At 40.1% G+C, this 16,432-nt stretch overlaps 1 protein-coding gene across 4 annotated transcripts in view; it reads left to right on the top strand.

Moving 5' to 3' along the window:
- Positions 1 to 16,432, top strand: part of PPP2R2B (protein phosphatase 2 regulatory subunit Bbeta) — a 295,801-nt gene that overhangs the window by 188,297 nt on the left and 91,072 nt on the right. For all 4 annotated transcript variants that reach the window (XM_010383388.2, XM_030927531.1, XM_010383383.1 and 1 more), the window contains 3 exons: positions 188 to 285; positions 3,107 to 3,272; positions 10,132 to 10,244. In XM_010383388.2, the coding sequence (XP_010381690.1) occupies positions 188 to 285; positions 3,107 to 3,272; positions 10,132 to 10,244 (377 nt within the window). The remainder of the gene's footprint in view (positions 1 to 187; positions 286 to 3,106; positions 3,273 to 10,131; positions 10,245 to 16,432) is intronic.

Here is a 16,432-nt window from a genome sequence, read left to right as displayed (position 1 = left end):
ATCTAGGAAATTTACTTCCCAAGTGCCACTTCTGGTGGCATTTAAAACCCAGAACATAATATCCTTGTAAATTCCACTGCAGAGACAAAGCCCTAAGCCCTTAAATGCACAGAAAAGTATATCTATTATCTATCCTTTCAAAGTAAGTGTGCAGTTACTTAAATTGCCTTTGTCTTCTTCTTTGCAGCTGACATTATCTCTACGGTAGAATTCAACCACACGGGAGAATTACTAGCGACAGGGGACAAGGGGGGTCGGGTTGTAATATTTCAACGAGAGCAGGAGGTAAGTGGTGGTGAATGCAAAGTGCCCATTTTCTTCTCTTTTTAAAGGAGGCCTCCTACTGTTCTTTAATCCTTATGTGTCGCACTTAACCTTGCTGCTTTGCTCGAAAACTAAAAACTGCCAAAAAGTCATTAACATCAGCAGTTCTACATTCAGACTCATAAAAGCCCTGTAAAAGAGAGCCTTTTCTGGGCATGGCCTTATCTTTCTAAGCCTGGATGTTACACCTTCAAAACAACTTCACTGATAGCCTGACCTGCAAAATTCCATGGGTGCTTGTTGAGCATAACTCCTCCTTTTTCAGTGGGATCTGTCATAGAGCCATTGAAATTCAGTCTCCCTTGATTTCAGGTGCTGCCAGAATATGTAGGAGAAAAAAAAAAAATAGTTTATTTGCCAACAGATGTGAAGAGGACAACTTGGGACAGGAGAGAAGAAAATGATAGCTCGCCTCACCAAAGGGATTAAAGGCCACAAACTGGCATCTGAGTAAAGCATATGACACACATCACAGTATCACTGTAGGTGACACAGAGGCCCCTGAAGCTGAGTGCTACATATAGGACCATTTCTGAGCAGGAGTTCTAACTTCCAGTGACTTTCATAAACCCATTTCTTCCTGGGACATGGGTTCCACTAGGAATTGTTTCTCTTTTTCATATAAATTGAGTTTTTTGGTGTCTGCTTCTGTTTGTTAGAATGGAATTATGGCCCAATTTGACTTCCTTGGCCTCCCCTGGCATGGTCTTGGAGCTTCCAGCAGGCCAGTCTGTGTTCTAGTAACTCTCCCATCTGCCACTGCCTGCCTCTGAGATTCACTGGGCACTCAGGAAGCGTGAGGGAGGCCCAATGTGAGAGGAAGGTTTCACAAGAGACTTCCCTAGCAATTTAAAGCCTGCTTTGTGCCTCAAAGCCATTTGCGTTACACCTCCCCTCAAAAAAGGAAAGCCTCATTTAGAGGTGATATATTTGGTAATTGCACATTATTTGCAATTAATTTCTATAAGGGCATCGTAATCCCTCGGGGTTCCGTATAAATTCAAGTGTTCAGCATTAAATCAGGCATCCAGCCTATTCCATTGGCCCTGGAAACACGAAAATGTGGTTGGCAAGTAGAAACTAATAGCTCTTCGTGACCTGGAATTGTTCCTGCTTTTCCAGAGCTGCCTAGTGCTAATTGGTCTGGCACATACTACACACACTTGACAGTCTGATTTGGATGGTAGCAAATCAACACTCTTATAAATGTATTGTTAAGGTGGACTGGCTCTCTCTGCAAATGAGCAGGATAGTACCAAGTATGTCAGCATTTAAAGTCTTTTGAACACTGATTTTCAAACCTCCTTTTCCAGCTTTTTCTTTAAAAAAAAAAAAAAAAAAAAAAAAAACCCAATTAGGTTCGCAGTGATGATAAAGAGGAACCGGAGGAGCTATTTAGCATAAATTACCCAAGGCAGCATGTTGCCAGTAATATTCTGCTCTACATTTTCTGTTAGCTATTTATAGGTTTCACCTATTTTAATTTAGTGAAATATTTGGGAAGCCTGATTCATTAGTGGAATGATGGGGGACACATTTTCTAAAGCAGGGTAGTTTTGTTCAATAAAAAAATAAATGTCAATGAGGATAAAGAACCTGCAATTAAGCATTAAGCTTTGTGGCCAGTCTTGGGATTAAAATGAGCACTAAATCTGAGAAACAAACCCATGTGACGTCATCTAGGGCAGACCTGCTTTTGACTTCAGTGGGTGAACTCCAGGAGTGAATTCTTAGGAGGCACACTCCCAGAGAGTCCGCACAAATACATTTCACACCCAGGGTTCAGCACTCTCGCTGGTTAGTAAGTTGAGATTTGGGTTTGGATATTTTATATCCACCTAGAAATACACAGTTGGAAATTAACCCTTTTATTAAGAGTCAAGCTTTTATAACAAACGTTTAATAAGACTCATATTTGAATTTTTGAGTTTTTCAAAGCCTGCATCTTGAAGCTCTTGGTAATAAGGACCTAAAATACCTGAAATAAAACTTCCCTTTCCACTTTCCTCTTCTTCTCCTTCTTTCTTTCACATCCTGTTTTTTCTCTTCTCTTCCTTTTTTTCTTTTTCTTCCCATTTCTGCAGACCCTTGCCCTTGTGTTTAATTCTCTCATGTATGTAGTCCCTGTTGTTTGCTCATTGCATAATCAGTGCTAGAGGAAAGCCAAGAGGTAAAGTCTCATCATTCCTTAATGATGCAGGTAGCATCCCTGAGCTCCTGTCTGCTTTGTCACTCATGTTGGAAAGAAAAACAGAAAAAAGTAGCAGGGGCATATCTGAGGCCCAAATCTGCTCCTTATGAGCTGTGAGACCTAGGGGAAGTCATTTAATATCTGAGCCTCTTTTGTCCATTTCTTTGCCCCGCCTACCTCAGAGGTTTCATGAGAGTCAGATGAGATCTTACAAGGCCAATGAAAGTCACAGATGCTACAACTTTGTAGTCTCTTTAAGGGCTCGATGTAAGTATTTACGAATGCCACTGTGGGATGGCTCACTCCAATGGGTGACTGCAGCATCTGTTAGGATGCACAAAGAAAATATTAGAACTTCTATTTATATTGATTTTCAAATTTTGTTCTATTTTAATATATTTCTATGTATTATATATACTAGATGATAGTACAGAAGTTCATGTGTATAATTATATAATTTTTTTTTCAGAGGTGCTAGTGGCCCTGCCCTCATCCCACCCCCAATGACTGCTAGAAAAAGAAGGGAGTTGGCGAGTTTTACAGTTGGCTACTGTGATTTAATCGTTTGTGTATTTTTTTCCTTTCTTACAGAGTAAAAATCAGGTTCATCGTAGGGGTGAATACAATGTTTACAGCACATTCCAGAGCCATGAACCCGAGTTCGATTACCTGAAGAGCTTAGAAATAGAAGAAAAAATCAATAAAATAAGATGGCTCCCCCAGCAGAATGCAGCTTACTTTCTTCTGTCTACTAATGGTAGGTGGAAGTGATTTTTCCTGTTTGGTATTTTCAGTGATACAGTCGGCCAAACTATATATTTCAATCTCTCTTAACCTCAATTTTCCTTTGAACCATGTGGGCTGTTGAAAAACTTAGAAATAACATTTGCAAGATGCTTAGCAGAGTGCCTGGCACACACAGATTAGGCCCTCACTAAATAGTAACTACTGTTTTTTAAAATATTAAATGTATGACCCAATTATGTGAGACCCATTATCTGCAGTTTGCAACTATTGCAGATTATTTGCAGGTGTTTTTGGAATGTGACTTCCTGTCTTAAGATTCACTGAGTGTTATTCTGGGAATACATTTCAGGAAACTCGACATGCTGTCTCTGTGAGGTTGGCATATTGAATAGAAGTTATTAATCCCTAAATATATTTTAGGGTCTGCAAAGCAGATGGCTGTGTGTCTCTCTGACAAAAATTAAGTTCTAAGATAGGAGCACAAGGCAAGAAGAGATAGGGACTTTATAACAAAAAAAATCAAGAAAGGGTTTCTTTCCCTATCTCCCTCCATACTTAACACCATTTGTTGGATGAAGAGGAGTTGACATAAATAGGTCAGAGAGAGAGGATGTTGGGTATTGAATAGAGAGACAAATTACTTAATCACTGGGTAAGTCTTTATACAGTGGAATTACCTAACCTCCAGGTTCTTAAATCCTTGCTAAAAGAAACCATCTAAGCTCAAAACAACTTGGCATAAAGTCAGATGTTAAAGGGTGCTAATTGAATAGCATAACAATTAAAAGGATTCATATTTAAAAATTAAACACCCTCTCCCAAGAAAATGAGTTGGAGAATGATTCATTTTATCTCACATGTGAATCTATGAGGAATATACATTTTAATTTAAATCGAGAAGCAAGAAGCAAGGGATTTAAAAAGAAAGGGAAATGTTCATATTTCAAGTGAAAAAATAAAATGTCAATAATGTGATCAAACATACATGAATGTTTTTAAAGACTGGAAGGAAATACAACATAAGGTTCATCATGATTAATTTTTGTGCAGTATGGGTAACTTGCCAATTTGTTCCTTTTGTCATTTTAATTTGTAAAGTTTTTACAATAAGTCTCATATTAATCCCATGGAAAAAAGGGGCAAGTTATTTAATGCATTTGAACACCAAATCTCTCAAATATAAAGCCAGCATAGAAGTCTAAAAAATGACAATTCGGATGCAACTGCTTTAGGGTTATCCAAGCATATCTCATCTCCTCATGACCAGATCTCTACTCATCTGTTTTTCCAGACTCCAGGTAGTTTGATTCTTTCTCATAACTGTTATTTATTGTTCTGTTTACGTTTTGCAATCCTGATTTCTTGGAAGCCAAACCACATAAATTTGTTTCAATTTCTTTCCTTTTACTTTTGCTATTTAAGTTTCACTAACAGGCTTTGCAGATTCAACACTACTCGGAATAAAAGAGACTTATGATGATTTTGACTTACTTCAGGCAGAGGAAAATGTCTGATTGTCTTCTATAGCTAACTTACTTTATATGATCAAATTTAGCCTATTGATTATTGCATTTAAAGCTCAAGGACTTGGCCAGGCGCAGTGGCTCACACCTGTAATCCCAGCACTTTGGGAGGCCGAGGGTGGGCGGATCACGAGATCAGGAGATCGAGACCATCCTGGCTAACACGGTGAAACCCTGTCCCTACTAAAAATACAAAAAAAAAAAATTAGCCAGGTGTGGTGGTGGGTGCCTGTAGTACCAGCTACTCGGGAAGCTGAGGCAGGAGAATGGTGTGAATCCAGGAGGCGGGGCTTGAAGTCAGCCAAGATCACTCCACTGCCCTCCAGCCTGGGCAACAGAGCAAGACTCCATCTCAAAAAAGAAAAAAAAAACAAAAAAAAACCTCAAGGACTTATTAACTACTTTGTTGGGGGGGATGGGGAAAAAATCAGTGAAATGCAATGAAGATTCATTATATAGCATAATATTCTGTTAATTGAGTTTTTAAATAGTTTTTTGATTAACAAGGATATTATCTTCCCATTTGGGATACTGTTTCATATGCCAACAGCATCTCAAAATGATTCTTCTAAGAAAAATTCCCATGTTCTTATGTAATTTTCTTTTTTATACTAATATTGAGGTTGAGAATCCCCCTTAGGCCAAATAGGTTAACATGCAAAAATTAATGGAAGACAATTGGAATTACTGTACAAAAGAGAAAATGAAGATAGATGACAAGATTGTGTTTAAAAGCTGCCACAAGTGATGATAAACTACTCAGAGAACCAGCAAGAAGAAAGAAAAAGTCATTACTCATATTAACAGTCACATGTTCCTTAGACTTTTTTATTCACAAAGCTTCAAGACAGAGTCAAGAAAAATAGTGTGATAATAAAGTCAAGAATGACTCCAGGCAACCCAACCATGGGGAATTGCATTGAATTCACCTTCAATTATCTCTAAGAAAATATACTGCTTATCTTATTATAGTTAGGAACAATTTTACTTTCTGCTAGAAAATATTTTCAACCTTACAATTTCGATAAAAAATGAAACCAACATTCAATTGTGAATCTAGACCCTCAAATTATTTACCACATAAAAACACATTGTTTTATCTCATTTTCTACTTCCACTTTAATACCTATAATGAGAAGGGGGGATATACTGAATTTGTTTTTCTCACTATGAAACTAGTACAAGTTCATTGTAAAAAAAAAAAAAAAAAAAAAAAAAATACAGCAAAACAAAAATAATAAAAGTGTTCCCATCCAGAGAGAACACTGTTAAGTCTTTTAAAGAAAAAAGCAAAAAGACATGAATAAATCTGTTTCTTAACAGAAATATGATATATTCTGCAAACTCTTTTGTAACCAGGTTTTTATTAATATAACACTTAATAACAGGAATATCTTCCCAATTGTTAGTCTAAAATACCATCATGGCCACATAGTATTTCCTTGCGTGATTCTTCTGTAGTTTACTAGTAAGCCTCCTACTATTAGTCCTTTAGCTGTTAACAAATTCTCACTATTATAAATCATATATACTATGTTATAGTATACATAATACATTCTATCCCTATAAGTATATTTGCAGGGATAGATGTTGGTATAGATAAATATGATTAGGCAAATGCATACTATAAACTAAGTATGTCATATTATGTTTACTAACAGCAGTTACATAATTGTATACATAAATATAAAAAACCACAAAATTTGTATAATAGATATCTCTAGTGGAATTAAGGGAGTTTTTTTTACCTTTGTGATTATTCTATTTTATTTTCCCCCCACCCCTTCCCCGATATGATTATTTGAATAACCATTCCATGTACCACTTGTATAACAAAAAGAGGGAAATAAAATGAGAAAATACAAAATCTGTATGTGCAATATTATAGATTTGGATTCTACCCCCAAAGTACATAGAAAAAGTACTATAAGGATTTATGAAAAATGTTGATGATGATCATCCCTGACTGGAGAAGTTGTTGGTTATTTTTATTCTTTACGTTATACCCATGATTTCTCTGTTTCTCTGTATAGCAATTTGTCATTCATGATAAGAAAAATATACAATGTTAACTTTGCAAAGGGGATGGGATACATTCCAAATCCACGCAACAAAAAAAATTTGGTATTAAAATTGTGGGGATGTTCTAAGCCATAACTGATCAAGAGCTAGTCACGTGACTGTGTAAATATGGCCCATGTTCATTTTCTCACCCTAAAAAGCAGTTCAGTATGCAGCAGGATCTCCTTTTGCTCCAGCACAAGCCAGGGTGACTGCACAATTCAGAGCGCACAAATCATACACTTAGCAGCCTTGCCAGTGTGTCAGACATGAGCAGCCCAAGTGATGCCCATATCAAGAAAATGGGGCACTTATTTGCTGCCGAAAGCCCACTTCACAATGTGGTACATTAAGACCTCTAAGAACAAGGCATTTGTTTCTGGCAGCTTCAAGGCGAATGGTACTGTGATCCACATCTCCTACTTAGAAGATCTGTCCTCCCAAAGGCATGAGAATTGGGAGGTGGTGGTGAAAAGTCAGGTGAGGAGAAGTGGAGGAATGAAGCAAGGGGCAAAAGAGGAAGGAATTCCCAGAGGGACGGCTTTTCTTCCCCGACAGTGTTACAGAGAAGAAATAGGATGTGCTGATGTTATCGAGGGATGAAGCTAAAGCTGTCAGAGCAACATGTTATTATGGCAAGATAGTTGCCCAATTTGCTAATTCTAATAAAAGCTATCATTTGTGGACCATTATTAGAAGCCTAATACTGTGTTAAACACTCTCCATGCTGTGATTTATTTAATCCTCATCAGAGCCCCATCAGGAAGATACTGTTTCCCCAGTTTACAAATAAAGAAACTGAGGCACCATCTTTCTTTGTTTCTTTGTAAGATTGAACTATAAGGGATATACTCATACTAATTTTTTTTTTTCTTATCTGAAATTCAAACTTAACTGGGCGTTCTGTACTTTTTTACTTGCTAAATCTGGCAATCTTACCTGTTGCTTAAGAAATACTAGTTATGGTTGGGTGTGATGGCTCATGCCTGTAATCCCAGCACTTTGGGAGGCAAAGGTGGGCAGATTGCTTGAGCCTGGGAGTTTGAGATCAGCCTAGGCAACACGACAAAACGACGTCTCTATAAAAACTACAAAAATTCTCTGAGCATGTTGACATGCGACTGTGATCCTAACTACTCTGGAGGCTGAGATGAGAGAATCACCTGAGCCCAGGAAGTCGAGGCTGCAGTGAGCCATGATCACACCACTGCACTCCAGCCTAGGCGACAGAGTGAGACCCTATCTCAATTAAAAATAAAAGAAGAAGAGAGGAAGGGAAGAAAAGGGAGAGGAAGGGTGGAGGAAGGGAAGGAAGAAGGGAAGGAAGGAATGAAAGAAGGAAGGAAGGAAAGAAAGAAGGAAGGAAAAAAGGGAAGAAGGGAAGGAAGGAAGGAGGGAGGGAAGGGAGGAAGGGAGGAAGGGTTATGTACCCACTGCCTGGGAATCCCCGTCCTTGGCCATGTGACTGGCGTCAGAGTGGGCACTGGGCCCAAGGTTGTCTAATTCCAAACCCTACCTTGTGCAGGACAGAGGAAGATACAAAGAAGGCAACTAAGTTTCTGCCTTCAAAAAGATATGTTAAAACAAGTATAAAAAATGTACACTGGATCTGATAAGGAAAGCCCACTAAGGCATGTGGCCAGCAGACATGATTTGTTTGCCTGATCTTGTCTCCTTAAATAATTGAATTAGGCCAGGTGCAGTGGCTCACGCCTGTAATCCCAGCACTTTGGGATGCCAAGGCGGGTGGATCACGATGTCAGGAGATCAAGACCATCCTGGCTAACACGGTGAAGCCCCGCCTCTAATGAAAATACAAAAAAATTAGCCAGGCATGGTGGCGGGCGACTGTAGTCCCAGCTACTCGGGAGGCTGAGGCAGGAGAATGTCATGAACCCGGGAGGCGGAGCTTGCAGTGAGCCGAGATCGTGCCACTGCACTCCAGCCTAGGTGAAAATGAGAGACTCCGTCTAAAAAAAATACATAAATAAATAAAAAAAATTAAAAGCCTGCATGTAGGGCATGTCATTCCAGTTCCACAGATCCTTTAGCCCTTTTTACTCATTTCGTTGGCCTGCATGACATGCGTAGGGATGGGAGTTCTCATGGAAGTTCTGTAGGGATAGGAGTTCTCTGTTTCAATGCTATGGAGAATGACAGGTGTCATCAAGTTGTGTAAAGTGCTGGGGCAGTACAAATCTGAGAAAGGTGGTTTCCAGCTGGAGACTCCATAGAAGCAGCAAAAGGAAAGGAGCATTTCAAGGTATCTCCTTACCATTTTATTTTCCTGAATATTGATAGAAATATGCACTATGTAGGTAGATAAGATTTGTTCATTTGCCCTACTAATGTTTGTTGAGCAGCTACTATGTGCCAGGCACTGTTCTGGGTGCTGGTGGTACAGTGATGAACAAGGGAGATAGAATCCCTACCTTCAACAATTTTACACTCTAGTGAGACAAGACAGATAGTTATTTGATAAATAATCAACCAATTGTCAGGTAGTAAAAAGTATTATGAAGAAAAATAAAGCAGCAGAGAGGAGATAGAGAATGGTTCTGAGGACAGCATTTTTAGGTAGGTTTTACATAAGCCTCTCTAAGGTTGGGATGCAAATGCAAGAGAAAAGTAAAGAAGCGAATTACATGAAAAAGAGGGTAAAGGGGTTTCCTGGCAGAAGACACAGCAAGTGCAAAGGCCCTAAGGCTTAGTGAGCTTAACGTGTACCTGGAGCAGTAGGGAAGCCATGTGGCAGGAGCACAGTGAGTGAGCAGGGAGAGGGTGGACAGGGAGGCCAGAAAGGTGGAGAAAGTGGAGAGGGCAGGTCATGAAGGGCCTTTTAGGACATGGTAAGGATGATGTGTCAGTGAGGTGAGATGCTAAAATAGAGATAATAGCACCTACTTCCAGAGTTATGATTGTTAAACAAATTTTTCATGTAAAATTCTTAGTTACATTGTAAGCTCTATGTATGTCGCTACTCTTGTTATTCAATGTTCAATAAATGCTTTTATGGAATGAGCTAAATTAAGGTATACGCTATAGATTTAAGAGCCCATTGTCAGGGAAATCCATTTGTCCCAGCATAATGTATGTTTTTGTTTTGAAATATGAGCTCTGCCTTCAAATGACAAGGGATTTATGCACGGCAACCCTTGATGTGAGCCAGCTTCTGTAGCAATTCTCTCCAGCCTTACCTCTTCCTTTCCCCACTGCCCCCAGGAAAACTCCCTTATGAGCTTTCTTTTCACTATAATTCTGACTTAATCTGGTTGCCCACTGCAGATAAAACTGTGAAGCTGTGGAAAGTCAGCGAGCGTGATAAGAGGCCAGAAGGCTACAATCTGAAAGATGAGGAGGGTCGGCTTCGGGATCCTGCCACCATCACAACCCTGAGGGTGAGTGCACATGGTTGCCCTGGCCACCACGGTCAGGGGCAGGTCTCCTAAGGTTGGCCACGTGCTGGTTGTTACCGTAGGTTGCAACTATAATGGGCCAGTGAGGGAACGTAGGCAGAGACTCAGCCTACCCCAGTCTCTCTCTGGTGGCAGATGGAGAAGCAGGAAAGGTGCCAAGCCTTCTAATGACTACAAATCCATGCTTTTCCTTTTGTCCCAGAAGACTTGCCCACATGGCCACTGCCAGACGTTACTATAATCTTAGCCTCTGTTGTTCACATTATCTAAAATGTCTTGAGCACCTTCTGTACTCAAGGTACAGGGATGAGAACCCAGATGGCGAGTTGCAGTCTTGCGATTCAGAACACAAACTTAATAATCTAACAGACCTGGCTTCAAATTCTGCCACTTACCCAAATTTCTCAATAGTCACTTAACCTTTTTGAGCTTTCACCATGCAAGTTAATTTTAGCTTCTCCATCTGCAAAACGGTGAACACAGTACCTCCTGCTCGTGGACTTATGAGAAAGAAATGCAAGAAGGATGGAAAACCCTTCCTCTGTGGCTGGTCCTCAATATATGATTCTCTACTCTCAGTCTGAGTGGCTTCCTTCCTGTTCTTCAGAAATACATAGTCTGATAAAGAGGAGTTGTAAGACTAATATACAAATGATTATGGCACTAAATATAGTAAGATAAATGCATTGAGAGAGTGTTGGAGAGTTGTAGTTTGATCAAAGGAGGAAGAAATTATCTGTGGTTGTTGGAGACCAGAAAAGTTCAAATAGGAAAGTGGCATTAAAAACGGATTTCTCAAAGGGAACTTTTAAGGGAAGGGTCTCTAGATGTAAGGTAAAGTGGGTTAGGACTGGATGATGAGCTCAGTTATGAACACATTCAATGTAAGCCGTAAAGCAGGCACATGTTGGGATAGCCCTAGCCCCAACGGGCTTGTAAAACTGTGTAAAATATGTGATTTCAGATACCAGCAACTCTGCTAAAGACTAAAAGCAAGAAGGGAGACAGTGAAGCAGATGTGAGGAAAAGAGGTTCTTGCCCTGTGTTTGAAAGTCAAAATGAGATGGTCATTGTATGCTTGATTAGCTCACTTGTTTATTTGTTTAATAATTCATTTATTCATACATCTGCTTATTCAGCAGTTACTTTTTGAATATAGACTGTCTGCTGACCACCGTGCTAGACTATTAGGTGTTTACCCTGTACTAATGGGTACATGGTCTTCAGTTGAGCTGCTTCTGAGCTCACAAGCATTGGCGACTCTCTTTCCTCTCATCAGCCTATGCCTTCAACTCTGAAGAACCTCCATGCAAGTCCACCTTATCAGACTGGGTGGACTTGGCATAAACCCAACCTTGATGCTCTGAATGTGCAGGGGTTTTGGAGGCTGGAAAGTAGAGTAGTGAAGAGTATTATTGTTGAGTCAGTCTAGTCTGGGTTAGAATTATGGCTCCATTACTTTCCAATAGTGACCTTGGGCATATTACAGTCATGTATCATTTAATGATGGGAATATATTCTGAGAAATGCATTGTTGGGTGACTTCATTTTTGTGAAAACATCACAGAGTATGCTTATGCAAACCTAGATGGTATAACTTACTACAGACCTAGACTACATTGCATAGCCTGTTGCTCCTCAGCTACAAACCTGTACATATGTTCCTGTGTTGAATACTGCAAGTAGTTATAACACAATGGTATTTGTGTATATAAACATATCTAAACATGGAAAAGGCACAGTACAAATATGGTATTATAATCTTATGGAACCAATGTTATTGACCAAAACATCATGTGGCATGTGGCTATATTTGAACACCTTGTGCCTCCAAAGTCTCATCTGTATAACAGGGATGATGATAGTCACTGCTTCCTGGAATTGTTGTGAGGATTCAATAAGTTATTTTGTGTAAAAAAGAGCTTAACCTGTGTAGTGCTGGCTCACAAAAAGCACTCAATAATGTTAGTTTCCTGCTGTTGTTTTAGTATTAATAACATCATCATCACCATGGCTATTATTACCCCCTGCTGATAGTGGGCCTATTAATATGAGACAATTCAGTTGTTTTTCTTTTTATACTTTTTATACTGTTGTATTTATTCTACAAACTACTCACCAATATTTACTAAGTGGCAAACACCGTATTGGCAATATAGCAGGAATAAAACTGTCTTTTGCCCCTTGAGACATGGTAATCTTATGGGGGAAAACAACTGGATTAAATGCCACTTAGAGTTTATACCATGAACTTAATGATCAGACTTTACCTTGCCCTTATTTGCTATGTGGATGGAATTTCTCAGATGCCATCTGTAGACCCCACTGTGGAATCCTACTGTCCATGGCATCCTATGGGATTTCATATATCTGTGCTTAACCCTGGGAGAATTCCATCCCTATGATAAAAAGCAGAGAAGGCCTATTCAGTTTCCACGAGAGCAGAGATCCTCCCCATGCCAAGCCAGTGGTGCCAATGAAGTGGACTTCAGATGAAACAGAGAAGGAGGCCCTGAGGTGTGGCTGGGAGTTGGAAAATTCCAGCTCTGGTTCTCGCTTTCTTACTAACCAGCTGTGTAAACTAACTGATGAATCATCCTTTTTCCCTCTAAGCTTAGTTTCTAAGCTGCCAAGCAGAGGACTGGGAAATGCAGATTCCCGAGACCCATTCCAGAGAGGAGGTCCAAAGGAATCTGCATTTTCAACACTTGCCCCTGGTGGCTGAGACAAAGGGGTCTGCTGTCACTGGACTCTATCATCCCCAAGACACATTCAAGCTATCATTTTTATGAACCTTTGTTATTTTTCAATTATTTGAGAATTGAAAATTCTCAAATAATCTGGAGAGACATATTATATTTGCTATATGATTATAAATATCAGTATCTGTATTTACCTCCTCTCCTTTCCTAGGCTCTCAAATATCCTGCATTTCAGTGTAAACATCCACACCACAGCACTCTTTAAACACTGAAAAGTCCAGCTTCCTTTTATTTTTGATCCCAGTGGTAGAAGGAAAAAAAAAAAGCAGGCAACCCTGAAGACTAGATTCAGAACAATGACTCCAAACAGAGAATGAGCTGACGTGATATTAATCAGACTATAATTTACTCTTGAAATATGCATTGCCAGCAATTGTATCTTTTTTTCCCTTCACTGTACTATGATTACTTCTTGCTCACTTTCATAGTTTCCAGTTCTATGTGGGTATTGAGAGTGAGAACATTTAATAATGCGCGACAGCTAATTAATCCTCACTGTGTAATGTACCTGTTCTGTTTCAGTGCTGAGAGACTCAGCTTTTCAAAGCAAGAATGTGACTGTATCTTTCATGTAAGATAGCCTTTCAAAATCAATCTCGTTACCAAAAGAGCCTATGAGAAGCATGTCTATGAAAACTATATCCCCTGCTCAATATCATAACATAAAGCAATAATCATGGTGATAATTTAATAATAACACCTTACAGTTGTAAAGTACCGTTTATATTGCAAAGCATTTTGTTACCTAGTCCCTTGATTCATCTTCAGAATAGCCAATGAGGAGGGCAGGATAGGTATTTAGCAGGTGAAAATGCTGGTCTGTAGCATTTATTGATCATTTGTCCTATCCCATGCACCATGCTGCACTCTCTATCTGCATTAGCTATCTCAAAGGGTGTTAAAAAGCTCATTTAACAGATGAGGCTCCAAGTAGTTAAGTAGCATACCCAAGATCATGCAGGGCTGAGAACCAAGTCTTAATCTACTTTGCTCTGGGATCTGAGCCCTTCAGTCCGATGCAGCCTCAGAGAGGGAAAATGACTTACCCAGTATCCCTCAACTGGTTATTCCAGGACTGGGACTAAAAATCAAGAGTTAGGGCTCTTATACATATAAAATTGGGCATTTGAAATGTTTGTCTTAATAATTAGTGCCATTATTATTCCAGGTCAGGGGATCAATCGATTGATATCTTTTTTTTTTTTTTTTTTTTTTTTTGAGACGGAGTCTCGCTGTGTCGCCCAGGCTGGAGTGCAGTGGCCGGATCTCAGCTCACTGCAAGCTCCGCCTCCCGGGTTTACGCCATTCTCCTGCCTCAGCCTCCCGAGTAGCTGGGACTACAGGCGCCCGCCACCTCGCCCGGCTAGTTTTTTTTATTTTTTAGTAGAGACGGGGTTTCACCGTGTTAGCCAGGATGGTCTCGATCTCCTGACCTCGTGATCCGCCCGTCTCGGCCTCCCAAAGTGCTGGGATTACAGGCTTGAGCCACCGCGCCCTGGCCTCAATCGATTGATATCTATCTCTGTCTCTCTCTCTCTCTCTCCCTCTACTTCCCTCCCTCCCTTTCTCTCCTTCTCTTCCTCTCCCTCCCTCCCACCATGACTCTCCCCTACCACTGTCCCCTCCCCCCCCACACACAGATACACACACTTACACATTGGCTTTCCAGATCTCTGACCTCAGCAGTGGAGAAACAAAGGCCTTGAGGTCTCTATGCAGTTTTACTTCACAAGACCCTCCATGCCATTCTTCCCCAATCTCCCACTGCCCAGGAGTAACAGACCCTCAGAGCTCTTTCTAGGTAATGGGAACTCACCGTTAAAGTGACTTAATCAGCCTGAAATGGAAGTTGGGTGGTGAGAAATCACACTTAGCATACTTCTTCCTGTAGGATGAGACTGGAGGTATTATTTTTCTCATTATTATCAGCTGCCAGTGCCCTGGGAACCTAGGCCAGGTTGAAATAGGCATTTTTACCTATTTAAATATAGAGTCTAGAAGTATGAGCTGCCAAGCTTGTGACTTGTCATAACCTTCCCAAAATGAAGGTGATGTGATGAATTCAATTTTTCTAATGAATTTTATTCAAACATGCCTTACATCAAATAAAAATAATTATAGTCACCATCTGTTGAGTGCTTCCTATGTGCCAGGTGCTAGATTTTATATCCTTAATATTACATAGTCCTCATTATACCTCTCTTGGGTAGGTTCTATTATTCTCTCCAGATCATCGAAGCCCTAGCCTACTCTGAGTTTCAGTATCTGCTCAAGCACTACCTAACAGGCCCTCCTAGGGTATCCCTATGGAAAAGAGCATGTACACATTTTCCCATTCATTCTCTCTGCCCTTTTTTGCTTAGCTCTTGTCACTGTCTAGCATTTTCTTCGCTGTCTGCCTCCTCTCCACCCCCAGTAAAATGTAAGCTCCATGAAAGCAGGGACTCTGTTTTGTTCTCTCCTGCAGCTCCGGCACCTGGAACAATCCATGGCACATGGTAGACATTCAGTAAATATCTGTCAAGTGAACAGATTACACAGAAATGGAAACCAAGTTTTAGAGTAGCCAAGAAGTTTGCCCAAAATCTCATGGCTAGAAAATGGAAGAGCTGGAATTCAAACCTAGTCCACATGACTCCATATCTGATGTTTTTCATTCTTATTCTCTACAGTTCTGCTTTTTAAGAAAATATTAATTGCTGAACATAGGGCAGGAATGTTTTATTATTGATTGATGTCTCTCAGAGCTTTTTATCAAAGCTTTCTTAACATATGAGCTTGATTTTGGTGGAATGGAAGGCAGGGGGTGAGGGCTGCAGAGGCTCTTCTGCCACAGGGTGGGTACACAAGGGAAGCACTGATTTTTAGAGGAAAAGTCAAATGACATCATGTTTTACACAATAACTGCTTCTGTCTTCCTCTCGGCACAGGACGCACACAGTCTCATGACTCTCCAGAACTAAACTTTTTCCACTTAAAATGACCTTGATGTTAGCAAATCCCATTGGTGGTGATTTGGACACAACCATAGGCACCGTCTAAGACACTTGGCCAACTGGCATTCAGTTTTACCAGCTCTGACTCCTCAATGAGGACTTCTTGAGGACCATTGCTAAAAGGTCATGCGATTAGGCAGGTTGACTGAAAAGACTAGCTGGTTTTCCCAAAGAGAGATCCTCTGAGTGAAACAGTTTAATTAACTACTTGATTTGTTTCCTAGAGAACTGATTAAATAGACTATTGGTTTAGGTTTACTAATAATAGCAACTATGCATGTTCAACCCTTCTTAGTGACAGGCTTGGGGCGTAGCTGTTTGATGTACATTCTTTATCATCATTCTGTGACTTAGGCATCCTGCCCATTTTAGAGATGTATAAACAGAGGCTCAGAGAGGTAAGTACTGGCTT

This window comes from Rhinopithecus roxellana, chromosome 3 (assembly GCF_007565055.1).
Source record: "Rhinopithecus roxellana isolate Shanxi Qingling chromosome 3, ASM756505v1, whole genome shotgun sequence".
NCBI classification, from domain to species: domain Eukaryota; kingdom Metazoa; phylum Chordata; class Mammalia; order Primates; family Cercopithecidae; genus Rhinopithecus; species Rhinopithecus roxellana.
The sequence above is the reverse complement of the archived record's forward strand: the minus strand, read 5'-3'. Positions and strand labels throughout refer to the sequence as shown.